Source organism: Galeopterus variegatus, unplaced genomic scaffold (genome assembly GCF_000696425.1).
Source record: "Galeopterus variegatus unplaced genomic scaffold, G_variegatus-3.0.2 Scaffold985, whole genome shotgun sequence".
NCBI classification, from domain to species: Eukaryota; Metazoa; Chordata; class Mammalia; order Dermoptera; family Cynocephalidae; genus Galeopterus; species Galeopterus variegatus.
The window spans coordinates 144,693-162,224 of NW_007727096.1; the positions used below are offsets into that span (position 1 = coordinate 144,693).

The 17,532-nt window shown below is 36.5% G+C and overlaps 1 protein-coding gene across 1 annotated transcript in view; it reads right to left on the minus strand.

Annotated features, from left to right (window-relative positions):
• The window catches only part of NBEAL1 (neurobeachin-like 1), a 173,940-nt gene that overhangs the window by 37,217 nt on the left and 119,191 nt on the right, over window positions 1–17,532 (minus strand). The window contains exons 36-42 of the mRNA XM_008574031.1: window positions 17,088–17,221; window positions 15,113–15,214; window positions 13,183–13,278; window positions 12,257–12,381; window positions 9,973–10,113; window positions 6,717–6,847; window positions 4,281–4,390 (exon numbers count right to left, since the gene is read on the minus strand). Coding sequence (XP_008572253.1) covers window positions 4,281–4,390; window positions 6,717–6,847; window positions 9,973–10,113; window positions 12,257–12,381; window positions 13,183–13,278; window positions 15,113–15,214; window positions 17,088–17,221 — 839 coding nt within the window. The remainder of the gene's footprint in view (window positions 1–4,280; window positions 4,391–6,716; window positions 6,848–9,972; window positions 10,114–12,256; window positions 12,382–13,182; window positions 13,279–15,112; window positions 15,215–17,087; window positions 17,222–17,532) is intronic.

The following is a 17,532-nucleotide window of genomic DNA, read 5'->3' on the forward strand; positions in this document are numbered from 1 at the left end:
GAAATAAGCTTCAGTGATTTTCCACCTTCATAGTCCTTAATCACTTTAAATTCATAGTCAGTCACTCAATGTGGCCTCTGACTAGCAACATTAGCAGTGGATTTTGAACACTTAGGGGTCATGATAAAAAAAGGAATGAGATTAAATTAAGTATAAGAGAAAATGATACAAACAATAGACATGTATGAGGCTGCTGTCAGTGTAACCTGGCATACTGTTCTAGGGTAAACTTTTTTATGAGTTGTACACTCTAAAATAATGACAAGAAGTATATATAGTAAGTACATGAAAGAGTAACATAGTAATTCGTTGTCATTATCAACTATTATGTATTGTATATAACTGTATGAAAGAAATGGTTAATGGACTTCTGTGGACAGCACCCAAGGACGTGTTCACTTGGTGAACTCGCAAACGAGTTAACCAAGAAATGTCAAGGATTGCAAACAATCCTTGACAATGCTTGAAGTCGTGAGAACACTTTCTTGGGATGTTCCCAGGAGACGCAATATAGATAACCAAGTGGTTGAGAAGGGAGGTAGCGGCCTTCTGCTCTTGAGAAAAGTATAACAGAATTTATGCATTAATGATTATCTTGCATCCACAAGCTTGCTAAATGTAATAAAAGCTGTAACAGCGGCTGGGTCGGTGCTATTTGCCTGAGAGAGCAGTAGCCCCCTGCTCTTCACCTGCATCTTGTCTGCTGTGTCTTCCTTCGCATCTCTGATCATTTTAATCAACAACTGTATGTGCTATACTTTTATAGGACTGGTAGTGTAGTAGGTTTGTTTACATCAGCATCACCACAACGCATTCACTGCACTAAGAGGATGACGTTACTATGGCTACAGCGTCATTAGGCAATAGGAATTTTTCAGCTCCATTATAATCTTATGGGACTACCATCATATATGTGGTTCATCACTGAATGAAACATTGTTATGTGGCACATGACTGCATTTGATTTTTAAGCATAATTTAAATAAAATATAAAGTACTCGGGTCTTGCTGGGTTTGAAAATCAAACAATTTCTTATTCCCAGCATCTCTAGAGAGCAAAGACTCTCAAAATCAGAAATGGCCTAAGACAATGATCAAATGTCACTATTAAAATATGGCCTCAGGCAAAAGTTGAGTTCAAGGATTTGGCTATTAAACAATCTGTTGAGACCTCAGGAAGATTTAAGGTTATGCCTCATAGACCCACTCAATTAGAATGTAGAGCATCTAAGAATCTTAAGGGCATTTTTCCATGGAAGCCTTCCATCCAGTACAAATTAGAGAAGGGACTGTTTTTAAAGTAATCCGGTATGGCTTTTATCCAATAGACTTGATACATAAGAAACCCATGAAGTTTTAAAAGGAATTATACTAGTTTAACTAAAAGAGAAACTGTTCAAAAAAAGGAAAGACCTTTCTTTGGCTTCCAACTTACTATGGTTAGGAAAGAGGCTGACAAGGCCGGCCAGTAAGCTCAGTTGGTAGAGCAATGGTGCCAACAACACCAAGGTCAAGGGTTCAGATCCCCTAACCAGCCAGTTCCCCTCAATCCCCCCCAAAAGAAAGGAGCTGACAAAGATAGTTATGTAAATGAAGTTTTTTTTTTTTTTTTTTTTTTAATGGAAAAGACAGAATGACTGAAAGGAGGGAGCCAAAAGCTCAAAGGTAGAACCAGGAACCAGAGAACCACTCTTAGGAAATAAGACTGGGCACTAATAAAGGATCTGAGAACACGTCCCTACTGGAATTCTGAACTGTTATAAATCAGTGACTTCTAGAAGCCTTCTGTTTTTCTACCCCTTTTCTTTTTCTTTTTTTTTTTTTTTTTTTTTGTCTTTTTCCATGTCCGGCAACGGATCGCAACCCTCAGTGTCGCCCCCGTACCGGACCGGGACCGGCAACGGGATCACAACCCTCTTTCTACCCCTTTTCAATGAAAGTATGTATTACTGTTTTGTCCTGTTATACCACTGTCGTTATATGGGGGCAGATAATTTGCCTCTTTACTTCACAGTCTTCACATCCAAGAGGAGTGACATCCACATGTAGACTTGATTTAGATAATGAGATCCTGGACTTTAGGCTTTAAGCCTTAATGCAGAGGTAAGCAAACTACTCCTGTGGGTCAAATCTGACTTGCTGCCAGATTTGTAGATTAGCAGTAGAACAAAGCCACATCCATTTGCTTTTGCACTACAATGGCAGAACCGAGTAATTGTGACATACAAAGCTGAAAATATTTACTATCTGGCCCCTTATAGAAAAAGTCTGTCAGTCTCTGCCTTAATGAGATGAGACTTGTGGGGGAGGAAAGGAAGTGAGTATATTTTGCACCTAGGAAGAATGTAAATAATTTGTGGACAGAGGGCAGACTGTATGGTAATTAAAGATGGCTGCAAATTCTTTCTCACTCTCATCACTGAGGTGGAGTTTACTTTCCCTCCTCTTCAATCTGCATTGATACTGTTACTCTTTAACCATTAGCAGTTGGCAGAACTGATGCTATGACAGTGCAGAGTCTTAACCCTTAAGAAAGTATGGAAGCTTACACTTTTACACTTTTGGGGAATCCTTAGTTGCCATGCTGGAAGTCTGGCTACCCAGCTGGTGAGACCATGTGGGAGGAGATATCCTGAGACGACATGGAGAGGGAGAAAAGTCTGCATCCCACTGTCTCAATGTAGCCTCTAGTTGACTCCAACCCCAGCTGCCATATGACTGCAACTGCATGAGAACCTCAGCAAGACCAACAGCATCGCTCATTAGAGACCAGTCGACCCACAGGACTATAACAGATGTAAAATGGCTATACAGATGGTCCCTGATTTATGATGGCTGAACTTAATTTTTTGAGCAAGTGATACGCACTCACTCAGTGAAAACCATACTTTGAGAATGCATACAACCACTTTGTTTTTCACTTTCAGCACAATATCTAATAATTTCATGAGATATTCACACTTTACTACAAAATAGGTTTTGTGTTAGATGATTTTGCCCAACCGTAGGCTAATGTTAGTGTTTTGAGAATGTTTAAGGTAGGCTAGGCTATGCTCTGATGTTTGGTAGCTTAGGTGTATTAAATGTGTTTTCTACTTAAATATTTTCAATTCATAATGGGATTATCAGATGTAAACTCACTGTAATTTGAGGAGCATCTATACTTTAAGCCACTGAATTTTCGGATAGTTTGTTACACAGCAATACATAACTAAAACATACATTTCTAACATCTTATTAATAGGGTGCATGTCTTCCTAAAATTGTGGACTACTACTTCAGGTCTTAGACAGTGTAGTAGGAAAGGTCCTGAGTAGACTGATCAGTTAGATCAGTTGGTTGGTTAGAGCATGTTGCTACTAACACCAAGGTCCAGGGTTCAATCCCTGTACCAGACAAGACAGCCACCAAAAAAAAAAAGAAAAAGAAAAAAGGAACCAAGTAGTTCCTGGCTAGCTAGCAGGTTATTTTTCAGAGTTGCTTTTCTTTTTCTAATTCCTTATTCATGCATAGGGTTATTGCTTGTAGATACTAAAATCCAATTCTGAATTTTGTAAATTTGGCAACCATGTACTAACTAATGACAAGGAATGTTTCCAAGTACTGGCCTATTTCAGAGTCCGCAACATTTCAGTTTAGATAGAGAAATAACTGGGCTGCTATTGTGGGGAAAAAATGGAGCCATCAGCGTCATCTGCAAGATAGTAACACAATATAAATGTTAAAATAACCTCAGTAGTCCTTCAATTCCAAATTGGAAATTTAGCTAAAAACTATTAAGTTTTTTAAAGTGCCATTTAGGATATAGCTATGTTTCTTATTAGAAACTTGGTGAAATCCTTCAGAGAAAACAAAAATGTACTCATCTTTGTTAGATCTGAAATAAATGTGGGAACTGCAAAACATCAAATTATACCAGCTTGGTGACTGGGATAGTAACACATACAGCAGGCAGACATCTCATAGAACTGAAATATTTAATATTTTGCTCTATATTCATGTGACTGCACTATATTCTCACTATATCAGAAGATTCATATCCTTAAAGTAAATTACTATATTGTACTTTCTAAAACAGCAATATCAGCCTTATCACACAAAGGTCACAGGTTTGGATCCCTATACTGGCCAGCCACAAATAAATAAACAAACATAAAAACAGCATATGTAATAGATTATAAAATAATCTAGAAAAATAATAGATACGCTTCATCCCATTCTCTGGAAAACACATCTTTAATATTATTAATCTATCTATTAACTGAACACAAAAATCTTACCAGAGCTTTCCTATGTTTATAGATGAAATCTTCAGCTGACTTTGCCCATCTGGGGAGAATGACATCATCTACTAGTTCTCTGGAAACTTGTAGATGACCCAAGTTAAATTCTAAAACATATAAAAGATAAATGTATCAAATCATTTCAGATTTAAATAAATGAAGTAAAACAAATACAAATGAGGGCATATTCCTAAGCAGAACAGATGGCTTTTTTCTTTAATTCTTACCTATTAGAGTACATTCTATTAGTTAATTAAAAAACAAATAAAAATAAAAGTTTAAAATTAGTTAATACAAGGTAAATCAGAATAAAAGTTAATTTTTTGTATTGAGAAAAGTGGGAGAAACTATAGCTACAACCCTCACCTTAATCTGAACAAAAATGTAGTATGTTTATAATTTTTAGTGTAAGAATACTTAATATTGCATTTTTAAACAATTTTTAGTACAAGAAGAATACTTAATATTGCATTTTTTTTTTACAGTTTTTAGTGTAAAAATACTTAATATTGCACTTTTGTTCAGCTTAAGATGAGGGTTATAGCTATAGCTTACCTGACTTTTCTCAACAAAAAATTAACTGTACAGTTAATTTACAAAATACAGCTCCTTAGAGCTTTCTGGTGTAACTTATACCTTAAACTCACTCATTGGAAGAGTTGTATTTATTTAATAAAGAACAATGTATTAATATAACACTATTCTAAGTAGAAACTTGAACAATAAAAATTTGCTCATATAATTAATTAGAACATGGCATTTTGACAAATTTTTTCCAAATACAAAGTTTTTCTCCTTCTTACAGTGTTGGGAGGAAAGTGTTAACACGAAAGACCTTCAAAAAAGGTATTAAAACACCAATCTTTAAATACTGCTGTGTTCCAAGTTGGAAAGAGGTGTCCTAGAATAACTGAATGTACAGGGTCTTTGGCTTTACATTAGCCCAATCACTGTGTAGCAGATACTGTTCAATAGACTTATCTGACCTTTTGAAAATCTCCAGTTCTGCCTGCCTTACTCTGAGAATCAGATGCCCTACCTCCAACAGCCTGTTCCAGAGTGCATGATCAAAGTGACACTAAGCCCTGGATATTCTCTCCCCAGCATGACAATAATTCTACTGAGCAAGCAAAGGGTTAAACATTAACAGTACGTGTTGGGGAGAAAAAAGAAGTTGGTAATGACCCTTTAACACTGTGGAATCTCCCTAAAGAACATCACAGAGCTAAATACAGTCTTTAAAAATATTCAGAGCAGGCTGGTTAGCTCAACTGGTTAGGGTATGGTGTTGATAACATCAAGGTCAAGGGTTCAAATCACTGTATCAGCCAGCTGCCAAAAAATAAAATAAAATAAAAATAAACAAATGATTTTTCTGTGAGGTAGTTTCACATTTATTTTTAAGCACAAATAAAGAAATTGATAAGATTTTTTTTTTTTTTTGTCTTTTTCCGTGTCCGGCAACGGATTGCAACCCTCAGTGTTGCCCCCGCACCGGACCGGGACCGGCAACGGGACTGCAACCCTCAGTGTTGCTCCCGCGCCTCGCTCAGCCAGTGAGCCGGAACCAGTCTGTATGTGGGATCCGAACCCTCGGGTGGGAGTGCCACCGCGCTTCCCAAGCGGCACACTATCCAGTGCGCCACCGGGCCGGCCCAAGATTTTTTACTAGAATAAATATTTTTGGCTTTGTGAGCTTTATGGTTTCTGTTGCAACTACTCAAATCTGCTGTTATACTTTGAAAGTAGCCATATATATAGATGATATGTAAATGAACTGGCTAGCTGTGTTTTTTTTTTTTGACTGGGAAGGGGACTGCAACCCTCAGCACAGTGTGGTCTGCACCACACTCAGCCAGTGAGCGCACCGGCCATCCCTATATAGGATCCAAATCCACGGCCTCGGCACTACCAGCGCTGCACTCTCCCGAGTGAGCCATGGGGCCGGCCAATAGCTGTATTCTAATGAAACTTCACTTATAAAAACACGGATTTCTAAAATGTGGTGCTGATAATACCAAGGTCCAGGGTTTGATCCCTGTACTGACTAGCCACTAAAAATAAAAATAAAATAAACATGGATTTGGTCCATGAACCTGTAGTTTGCTGACCACTGGTCTAAACTCTCATCTAACTCAAAGACTTTTAACCTAAGTAGGGTATATGACTGAAACAGCATATGGACATTTTTGCTACTCTAGCAAACACTGAACTCTGGTAAATTCTCTTACCAATTCAAATTTCACTCATTTATGTTAGTTCCCTGTAACACTTCCCTGGAAGGTAAGACTGGTGCCATCAGTTAAGCCCTGTTACTGAGTAATCCATAGACAGAATGAATCTTAAACAATCTACCACACTGTCCTGAAAGACATTTTTCAGACTCCTCCATTGGGACCTGCTGAATCTAATTTTGAATACCCTATTTCTTACGATTTTGATTTTCCAAAAACTCTGGGAAATAGAAAAATTCAGGAGTAAGTTCTTTCACATCATATGGATTATCCATGAGAGTTTGCCAGGTAGCAGGGATGGAATGGAACTGTCGATCTGCGCAGTCAAACCTGCATGTGGAAAATGAAAGAGAACAGTAAGCACTGAATGAGAACAGGGCCTAAAATAAAAGCTTTAAACTCCCTTCAGGTTTCCAATGATTAGAGCTAGTCTTTTCTTAATCTTCCTTTCTAATGTCTAAAAACCAATTTGCTTTCCTTATTATGACAATCTATCTTTCACATTTTGTTGTCAGGAATTAAATACTACAATTTTAGTCACCAATATAATCTTAGTTAAAATAGTTAAAAACCAAATCACACTGGAGAAAAATTTCAAGTAAATAAACTACATATAATCTTAAGAAATAAACAAAAAAAGGCATAATTTTTGCTGAGTAAAACTTATTACAGAAAGTAAGCATTATTTGGATATTTGAAAAATCAAAGAGTTTGAATTTAACCCTAAATATTGCATGTTAATGTACCTGGTTAATAGATCTATAGAAACACTTCTAATTTAATCCTCAATACATGAATATCTTTACGAATATCTTAGCAGAACTCTGAATTTAATTATAGACAGACATTGTGTCATCTAAAAAGTTTAATGGTGGTATAGCCACATTCAAACAGCTCTTTAATTGAGATAAAATTAACATACCATATAATTTGCTCACTTTAAGTGGACAATTTAATGGTTTAATTTACTATATTCACAGTTGTGCAACTATCACCACAATCAATTTTAGAACATTCTCATCACTCCAAGAAGGAATGCTGTATCTATTAGTGGTCACTCTCCATTCACCCGATCCCCATCCCCTGGTAACTATTAATCTACTTTCAGTCTCTACAGATTTGCCAACTTTGGACATTTCATGTAAATCATGCAATATGTAGCCTTTTGTGTCTGGCTTATTTCATTCTACATAATATTTTCAAGATTCATCTATGTTGGAGCATGTATCTATACTTCATTCCTTTTATTCATTCATGGCCAAATAATATTTCATGATATGGATATACCACATTTCCTTAGTCATTTATCAGTAGATGGACATGTCGGTTGTTTTTACTTTTTGGTTATTAAAAATAATGCTGCTTGGGCCGGCCCGGTGGCGCACTTGGTAGAGTGAGGTGCTTGGGAGTGGGGCGGCGCTCCCGCCGAGGGTTCGGATCCCATATAGAGACCGGTCCGCTCACTGGTTGAGCGCAGTGTGGGCGCAACACCAAGGGTTGCGATCCTGTTGCCGGTCACAGTATGGGCGCGACACCGAGGATTGTGATCCCATTACCGGTCACGAAAAAAGACAAAAAGGGAAAAAAAAAATAATGCTGCTATAAACATTTGTGTACAACTTTTTGTGTGAATATATGTCTTCAATTATCTTGGATATGTATCTAGGAGTGGAATTGCTAGGTCATACAGTAATTCTGTGTTTAACCTTTTGAGGAACTGCTGGACTGTTTTCCACAAAGACTGCACCATTTTTCATTCCCACAGGCAGTATATAAGGAAACATGCTCGTCAACACTAGTTATTATCTATTTTTCTGATTATAGCCATCCTAGTAGGTATGAAGTGATATATTATTGTGGTATGCATTTGAATTTCCCTGCTGACTAATGATGTTGAGCATCTTTTCATGTGTTTCTTGAACATTTGTATAACTTCTTTGGAGAAATGTCTATTTGGATCCTTTATTTTTATTTTTATTTTATTTTTATTTTTTTTTCCTTTTTGTCTTTTTTCGTGACTGGCAACGGATCGCAACCCTCAGTGTCGCGTCCGTACCTGACCAGGACCGGCAACGGGATCGCAACCCTCGGTGTTGTGCCCGCACCTCGCTCAGCCAGTGAGCGGCCGGTCTGTATGTGGGATCCGAACCCTCGGCGGGAGCGCCGCCGCACTCCCAAGCGGCGCATTGCAGCAGTGCGCCACCGGGCCATCCCGTGGATCCTTTATTTTTAAATTATTTGTCTTTTTATTATTTTGATGTAAGCAGTATTTATATATTCTAGATACAAGTCCCTTATCAGATATATGGTTTCACTTCATGGTATCCTTTGAAATATGAACAGAATTTATTTCTGAAGCTTTGTAATCATTTATTCAAAAAATCATTAAATACTAAAAAGGTCCTGTTATTCTTTACAGCTATCATGGTAAATATAACATCTAGGGATGTTTAGTGATCTTGGGCATAGAGACTTCTTAAAAGCCAAAGTTTAGGGCCGGCCCGGTGGCGCACTGCTACAGTGCGCCACTTGTGAGTGCGGCGGTGCTCCCGCCGAGGGTTCGGATCCCACATACAGACCGGCCACTCACTGGCTGAGTGAGGTGCGGGCGCAACACCGAGGGTTGCGATCCCGTTGCCGGTCCTGGTCCGGTACGGGCGCGACACTGAGGGTTGCGATCCGTTGCCGGTCATGATAAAAGACAAAAAGGAAAAAAAAAAAAAGCCAAAGTTTATTGTACTTAAGACAGGAGTACACCCCCCAGGCTAATTGTTAAAGATAGCGGCTACATGGAAAGAAAAGAGAACAGGCAATGTTTACTTAACTCTTAATTCGGTGGGGAAGGCAAAATGGTAATGTTAAAGAATAAGACAACATGAAGACAAAACGTGTATAAGTAGGGAGGTACCTAAAGGATACACCGAGGAACAGAGGATTCATGGAGAAGTTTCTTAGTATTATTAGGAACATGTGAAACATAGGTAATTTATAACACTCTCAGGTAATGTTAATACAGTGGTATCACAGACCTGTTTGAGCTGCTGCTATAATTTAAGAGTCTCTCATCGCTCCCTCTTTCTATTTCTCCTGATAAATATTTTTAGGAGTAATACATAGGCACTGATTAGGTTTGGCTCTCTGGTAGATGTCTTAGATTTAACTCTAAATAAAATCTAATTCTAAATCTCTAATAGATTCCTCAAAACAGTAAGAATCACAAAGGTAAACTGGGATAACAGTGAAAAAGGATTTCTCCATAAAAGTCACTTGTGTGAGTCAGTTTGAGTGATTCATTCTCAAACCTGTTGGCTACTTTTATCTGTTTTTATTTTAAAACTAATTAGAGGAGATTAAAAAAGTCATGGCCCTGTTATACACTACATGACATGAAGGCAAATAGTTTTCAACACTAACATACGGTCATAAGAAAATAGCTTATTTAACTCAAAACATACCTTCCACTCTGAAGCTGGATGTGGAGGGTGGTGAATGGTTCTACACGAATGAGATAGTGTATGACCCCCGCAGGATTTGAATAATGAGTACCATAATGAAACTTATCAATTGTTCCCATAGGGTCCTCAAAATTTTCATATCTAAAAAAAGAAACTAAAGGTTTATAAACACAATAGTAAAATTACATAAGGGAGTATAAGTATGTATTATATTGCTGAAAGCCCAGTTTTTAAAAAGTCACTCCTAGTGCATAGGCTTCATTATCAAACTACGTATTTGTATCATCACACCATATTAATAAATGAAAAAAGTTTTATTCCTTAATACTTTTTTTCTAAACAGTGAAATATCACTGATACTGGATTCTGGAACAGTTCTGTATTATGTAATAACAATACATGTTCACTGTGGAAAAATTAGAAAACACAGAGAATTAAAAGAAGAAACATAACATCAACTATAATTTCACTTATAAGAAATAATATTAACTTTTTGGTTAATATCTGTTCATACTGATGTAAATTAATATACAAATATCTTTTAAATAATTTTAAAAATTAAAAATAATTTTTAAAATGCTATACGTAATATAGTGTTCACAACTTATTTTTTCATTTAACAATTTTTCATTAGCATCTTTCCAAATGATTGCACAATCTATTTTTAATAGGTGCATGGATATTGCACTGTCTGGATTTGCCACAATATAACTATTTGTTTACTTTTAGACATTTAGGTTGTTTCCATTTTTCTGCTATTATAAGCAGTGTGATAATTAGACATCCTTTTGTGACCAAGATAATGGAAAAAAATATGGAGGACCAGTCGAAAATTGTGGAAATGAATGCCTAATAATCTAAAGGTAAAAGAAAAAGGAGGTGGTGGGTAGGAAAAAGGCCTAAACTAGATTATTAGGAAAGCGTACATAGTGATTTTTCAAGCTCTATCACTGATACACGTAAAATTGGTCTGAATGGTGACATCTAAATTAGTGTGTATAAAATCTGAATAAGAATGAATAGTTGTTTGGAGGCAATAAACACTGAATTTTTTAAACTAAAATACTAATTGGTTTTCAAGCTGGGGCCAATTTCCCTTTACACAGTAATTGTTAATTTTCAAGGTAATAAAAAAAGTTTTCAGGTCAAAGTCATTTTTATTTATAAAAAATATACCATTAAAGTATAAAACAACTTGTATCTTTGACTACCAATAAAATAAGTTGTTTATATAAGTATTTCCTGTGTAACACTGTTAAAAAAAAAAAACTTTTTTGTTATTGCCAGAGAAAAAGCTTGACTAATGGTTGTGACAAAATACATGTATACACAGCACAGTTTCACTGGTAAATCAAAGTATCAAGCATAGCAAAAAGTCCTGGGGAAGATTTACAAAGAAGTAGTAAAAAAAATAAATTAATTAAATATACAATCTACTTTCAAATATTTGCAAAATAGTTCTTTGTCTTCATTATTAGAAGTCATAACTGAAAAGTCATCCGCAAGTTTATATGGAGAAAAAGGGAAATTAAAATCAGATTGCGAGAAGCAGATAGGGTAGATTATAAATAAACAGAACTATAAAAATGTCTTTTTCTTTTTAAAATGACATTTTCTAAATTTCCATTCATTGTTCTTTATTCACATTATTGTTGAGTAATATATCAGTATTATTGATTTTATGTCTACCAAGATATAAATATTAGACAGTTATTTTTATTTTTATTTATTTATTTTTTTTGTCTTTTTTCGTGTCCGGCAACGGATCGCAACCCTCAGTGTTGCGCCCGTACCGGACCGGGACCGGCAACGGGATCGCAACCCTCAGCACCGCACCCGCACCTCGCTCAGCCAGTGAGCAGGAACCAGCCTGCATGTGGGATCTGAACCCTCGGCGGGAGCGCCGCCACACTCCCAAGTGGCGCGCTGTAGCAGTGCGCCACCGGGCCGGTCCTAGACAGTTATTTTTATATGTTAGATTAGTAGGTTATGAAGTCTAAAATTTCTAGGAAGAAAATTTCAAGAACTTATTACCCTTTAGCACATACTTACCATGAGGTAAAAAGAAATTCTGAGCAATATCAATTTAAATTTGGCAAAGAAGGGAAATTAACAGGCAACCAAGTCATTTTCATGAAAACTTAGTGAAGCAATTATCGGACACTGATGATCAAAAGTAGTTGTGCATTAAAAAAACCCAAAAACATTTGCTTGGTCATATTAGAAATCAAATACGAATACAAACAAACAATGGATATCTTTAAAAGGAATAAAAAGCACTTACTTTTCTCGCATAGCTTTGGCATTTTTATCATTAACTACTCCAATTGGTTTGGAAAGATCTCGAAACACAGCTGGGTTATTAAGGTCCAACTCTTCTGAAGTGTAATCTTGTAAAATCCAGGGAAACTAAAAGAGCCACAATTTACAATTTAGACATTCCTTCCTAGAGATGCTAATATCCCCATATCTAATATTAAATGCTTATCTAAAGACAAAAAAGGATAGTCTTTTAAAATATTTTCCCTGTTGCACATATTTATTCATCTTTAGTTTAATAACCAGAAGCTTTATTTCCTATAAATCCCCTGTAATATTTTCAATGAAGTAAAAGAAAAAAGACTTTAATTTTTTTTTTTTTTTTGTCCTTTTTGAGACCGGCCGCACCATGCTCAGCCAGTGAGCGCTGTGAGCGAACCGGTCATCCCTATATAGGATCTGAACCAGCGGCAGGAGCGCTACTGTGCTCCCAGTGCCACACTCTCCCGAGTGCACCATGGGCTCGGCCCGAGACTTTTTTATTTATTTTTTTTGTCTTTTTCCGTGTCCGGCAACGGATCGCAACCCTCAGTGTTGCCCCTGTACCAGACCGGGGACCGGCAACGGGATCGCAACCCTCGGTGTTGCTCCCGTGCCTCGCTCAGCCAGTGAGCGGGAACCGGTCTGTACGTGGGATCCGAACCCTCGGGCGGGAGCGCCGCCGCGCTTCCCAAGCGGCACACTATCCAGTGCGCCACCGGGTAGAGACTTTAATTTTTAAATTACTCTTCATGTTTATATTCTTCTTGAAAATAACAGGGTAGAAAATATACAGAAAGGCAAAAAGGATTTATATATATTTTAAATAAAAAATAAGTATCCTTCATATACTTCTGGGTATTATAAAACTATAAGACAATTGCACATTTAGGAGACTTACTTAAAACTTACCACAGGATACTGTGCAAGGTCATTATAGGTTCGTCCTGCCATTGTATTTATTTGAACGAGGTAGTCAAAATTGGATATTTCTCTGTTCACCCATTTCTAGACAGCACACAAAAAAGAGCAATATCAAAATTAATTTACATCTCTTAGAAACTGGCAACTACTACTGACAGAAACAACAGTCTTCTGTAATCATTATTACTATCATCTCCATAATCCAAGGATTGGGCAAAAAAAAAAAAAGGTTTAACAGGGAGACAAATCAATATATCTTTCCTAAATTCACTTCCTTTTAAAAACTGGTTTCTAAGGCCGGCCCGGCGGCGCACTGCTACAGTGCGCTGCTTCGGAGCACGGCGGCGCTCCCGCCGAGGGTTCAAATCCCACATACAGACCGGCCGCTCACTGGCTGAGAGAGGTACGGGGGCAACACCAAGGGTTGCGATCCCGTTGCCGGTCCCGGTCCGGTATGGGCGCGACACTAAGGGTTGCAATCCGTTGCCGGTCACGAAAAAAAAAAAAAAAAACTGGTTTCTAGAAAAGGAACAGAAAAATCAACATAATTCATAAACTACAATCTACAGGGTCTGGATAAGAATTAAGTCTTTCTTCAATTAAATATTTTATCTGAATACCTTAACAATTTAAATTCTAGGACTATCCCACTTTGAAAATGTTGTTGTAAGTTGAGATTCTCAGAAGTATACATATTAAAAAGCAATACCTTAATACACTAAAACTATCCAAAAATTTTAGCAAAATATTACATTAACCATCCTTAGAGAACTATGTTTACAGAGCAATGGTGGATGGGATTTTGCTATATTAGTTACAAAATTTTCTAAAGAAAGATAATCATTATTTTCTATTAATCACCTCATTGTACCTAGCCTTCTAATTACTTTACATAGTGGGAGTGTGCTCAAGAATTTTGCTGAGAGATTAACATTCACCTTTAAATTTACTGTGTGCCTCAAGCAAAAAATATACCTATGGGGAAGAGTGAGAAATGAAATTATATACAGATTTTATAGAAAGCTCAAATGTCTTAAGTGCCAAGTTGAAGTATCAGCACTTAATGAATAAACTTTATTGCACAGCAGCAGGGAATGTACTTGATTAGATAAAGCTTATTTCACTAGTAACACTAAAGAATTGTTGATGGCTCTTGAACAAGAGCAACACTTAAAAGATTACTGCATACGTGGGAGGAAAGAGAAAGCCAGGAGGCAAAGACACTGATTAAGAGACTACTAACAGTAAAACGATGGCTTTCCTTTGGGTCCCAGTGGTACAAACTCAAGAGATGTTGGGATATAAGTCAGGATATAATTCATAAGAGCATTAATTAGCTTTGACTGGGATTAGCAATTTTTTTTTTGCCTTTTTTCCAGGTAGCCTTTTGTATTTCCCTACTTTTTTTTTTCTCCTCATGCATAGATTATTTTTATTATTAAGAAAAAAGCCACATGTTATTTTTTAAAAAGAGAAAATTATGAAGGGATATACCCAGGAACAGAATGATATGGGAGGTTGGGGAACGGTATTGTGAGTGTGAGGGTATTGTGAATGGAAGAATAGCAGTTGTAATAACCAAAAAAAAATAATCATAAGAAGTAAATTTTACTTTTAAGCAAAAGTCTGAGATATAAAATGAACACCAGAACGGTGACTGTTAAAATTTCCTACCTTGGGCCGGCCCGGTGGCACACTGCTACAGTGCGCCGCTTGGGAGTGTGGCGGCGCTCCTGCCGAGGGTTCGGATCCCACATACAGACCGGCCGCTCACTGGCTGAGCGAGGTGCGGGTGCAACACCGAGGGTTGCGATCCCGTTGCCGGTCCCGGTCTGGTACAGGCGCGACACTGAGGGTTGCGATCCGTTGCCGGTCACGAAAAAAGACAAAAAAGGAAAAAAAAAAAAAAATTTCCTACCTGTGTCAATCCTGATGCTTTGAATAACTCCTGTGGTGATCTGGTTCCGTAAGTATTTGGAGAATGAAGTGATAGAAGCCTGCTGTATACTTTGTTTCTAACCTATAAAAAACATAACATCATTTTATAGTTTAAAAATTGATCAAGACAAGCTTGGATCATGACCTTTGTAACAGCTTTATTGAGATATAATTCACCCTTTTAAAGTATACAATTCAGTGTTTTTTTAGTATATCCACAGAGCTGTGCATCTATCACCATTATCTAACTTTGGAAAATTTCTGTCACTTCAAAAAGAAACCCCATACTCACTAGCAGTTACTCCCCAATTCTACCTCCTTCTCATTCCCTGACAACTACTAATCTACTTTCTGTCTCTATGGATTTGCCTATTCTGGACATTTCATATAAACAGTGGATTATGGTTTTAACTTCTCTACTATACTTGATGAAGTCAAGCCTTGTATCTTTTGCGAAAGTTATAATGTATAATGGAAAGCTCATTAGACATTGAATCAGAAAACTTGTTAAAATCTAGTTCAAATTTAGTCCTGCCGTTTACTAATCATCTTGGCAAATCAGTTAATTTATTGAGTTTCATTTGTAAATTAAACATAATCTCTACCCTTACAGTGTTGTGAATTAGCTATACAAATATAAAGTAATAAAATTCACTTTTGAATTTTAGTTTCCTCATTTATAAAAAAAATGGAATATGCCATATTTAATCTCAAGGTTATAAAGATTAGATACTATATACAAATGTGCTTTAAAAACTGCAAAGTTATACAAATGTACAGTATTCAGCAGGGGCAGACTTGGTCTAATTACATGATACAGCTTTCCATAAAATACATCATTTGTCTTTTCCTATAAAGAAAAATTTATTTTTAATAGCAAAAATATCCTTTTGTAAAAACAGAAAAATGCTCTTTAAACATCTGAATCAAATCATAATAAGTAAACCCGGGTTCTACAGATGAACATAAAATTAGTTGTTGTCTGTGCTAATCTGGGTCCTCTACGAAGCAGATGTCAAAACAGAATTAAAAATACTAGGATTTTATTAGGGCAGATGCCTATGAAAGAAAATGGGAGAGCTAGGTAACGTGGGGAAAGCCGTCAGACTGTAATAAAAGTTGGACCTCAAGTAAATGAGAGAGCAAAGGTTGGGGCCAAGCATCCTAAGTTACATGCTCAAGGTTACACAGACATGGCTAGTGGTGGAAATAGTACAATTAGCCCTCCATATGTTCACAGGTTCCAAATCCATGGACTCATCCAAATACAGATTGAAAATATTAAAAACGAAAAAAAAAAAGCCAAACAATAAAAAATAATACAAATAAAAAAACCACATTTACAAAAACAGAAAAAAAAATACAATTTAACAACTATTTACATAGCATTTACATTATATTAGGTATTATAAGTAATCTAGAGATGATTTAAAGCACACTGGAGGATGTGTGTATGACTGTACTTGGATTCAGGTAATCTGATCTCAGAGCCTGTGCATTTAACCACTTACACTATTTAAGAATTTACTGCATTTCTAGAATAGATGCCCCATGATTGTTCAGTTTGAACCCAACCTAGTTTAATAAATTCAGTCATATCTTATATATTGCTTATTACATCACAATTGTATACTGTGAGGCACCTATTGGTTGATGCTAGACATTCTTTAACTACATATATTTTTTAATGTATATACACACATACACACACACACACACACACACACACACACACACACACACACACAAACTGAAAACCACCACCTTCCTAAAACTCAAACATAAACAAATCCCAGTGAATATTCATAGACTGATTAGCCCTCAATATATATATTTTTTCCTCTAATACTGTGTCAACAAAAGAGTACAGTCCAAATTTCCATCACAGCTCATTAGCTGGAAAATCATTTCAAGCTAATACTTCAGGATTTCAAGAAAGGTAGCATATTACATACCTCTTTTTTGAAATTGAGAAAGTAGTTGGATTGGTCAACATGAAAAATCTCAAGGGCTGATCTCCTTAAGTTGTAACGCCGTAGGTGAATCTCTCGAACTTGAGAATGAGGCCACTTGAAATCAAAGCCTACTCCTGAAAACAGAATACCATCTAAAGTAACTCATGCTATTCAGAAAATATCTCCTAGATTCTGAAAAAACTAGCATTTAGGGAAAAGGAATTCGATTTCTACATTTTTTCCTTTTTTCTTTATGTTGGCATCATAGATTAAATAGTCCTTTTATCATCACATAAAGGATTAGGTGAGAAGCCTATAAGAATAAATGTACATACAAAGGTATGATAAAATTAAGACTCCATTTTATAAATTCATAGCAATCTCCTCTAGCCAAATCTCTTAAAATACATTAATATATTTAACCCAATACTGAGTTTCCATTTCT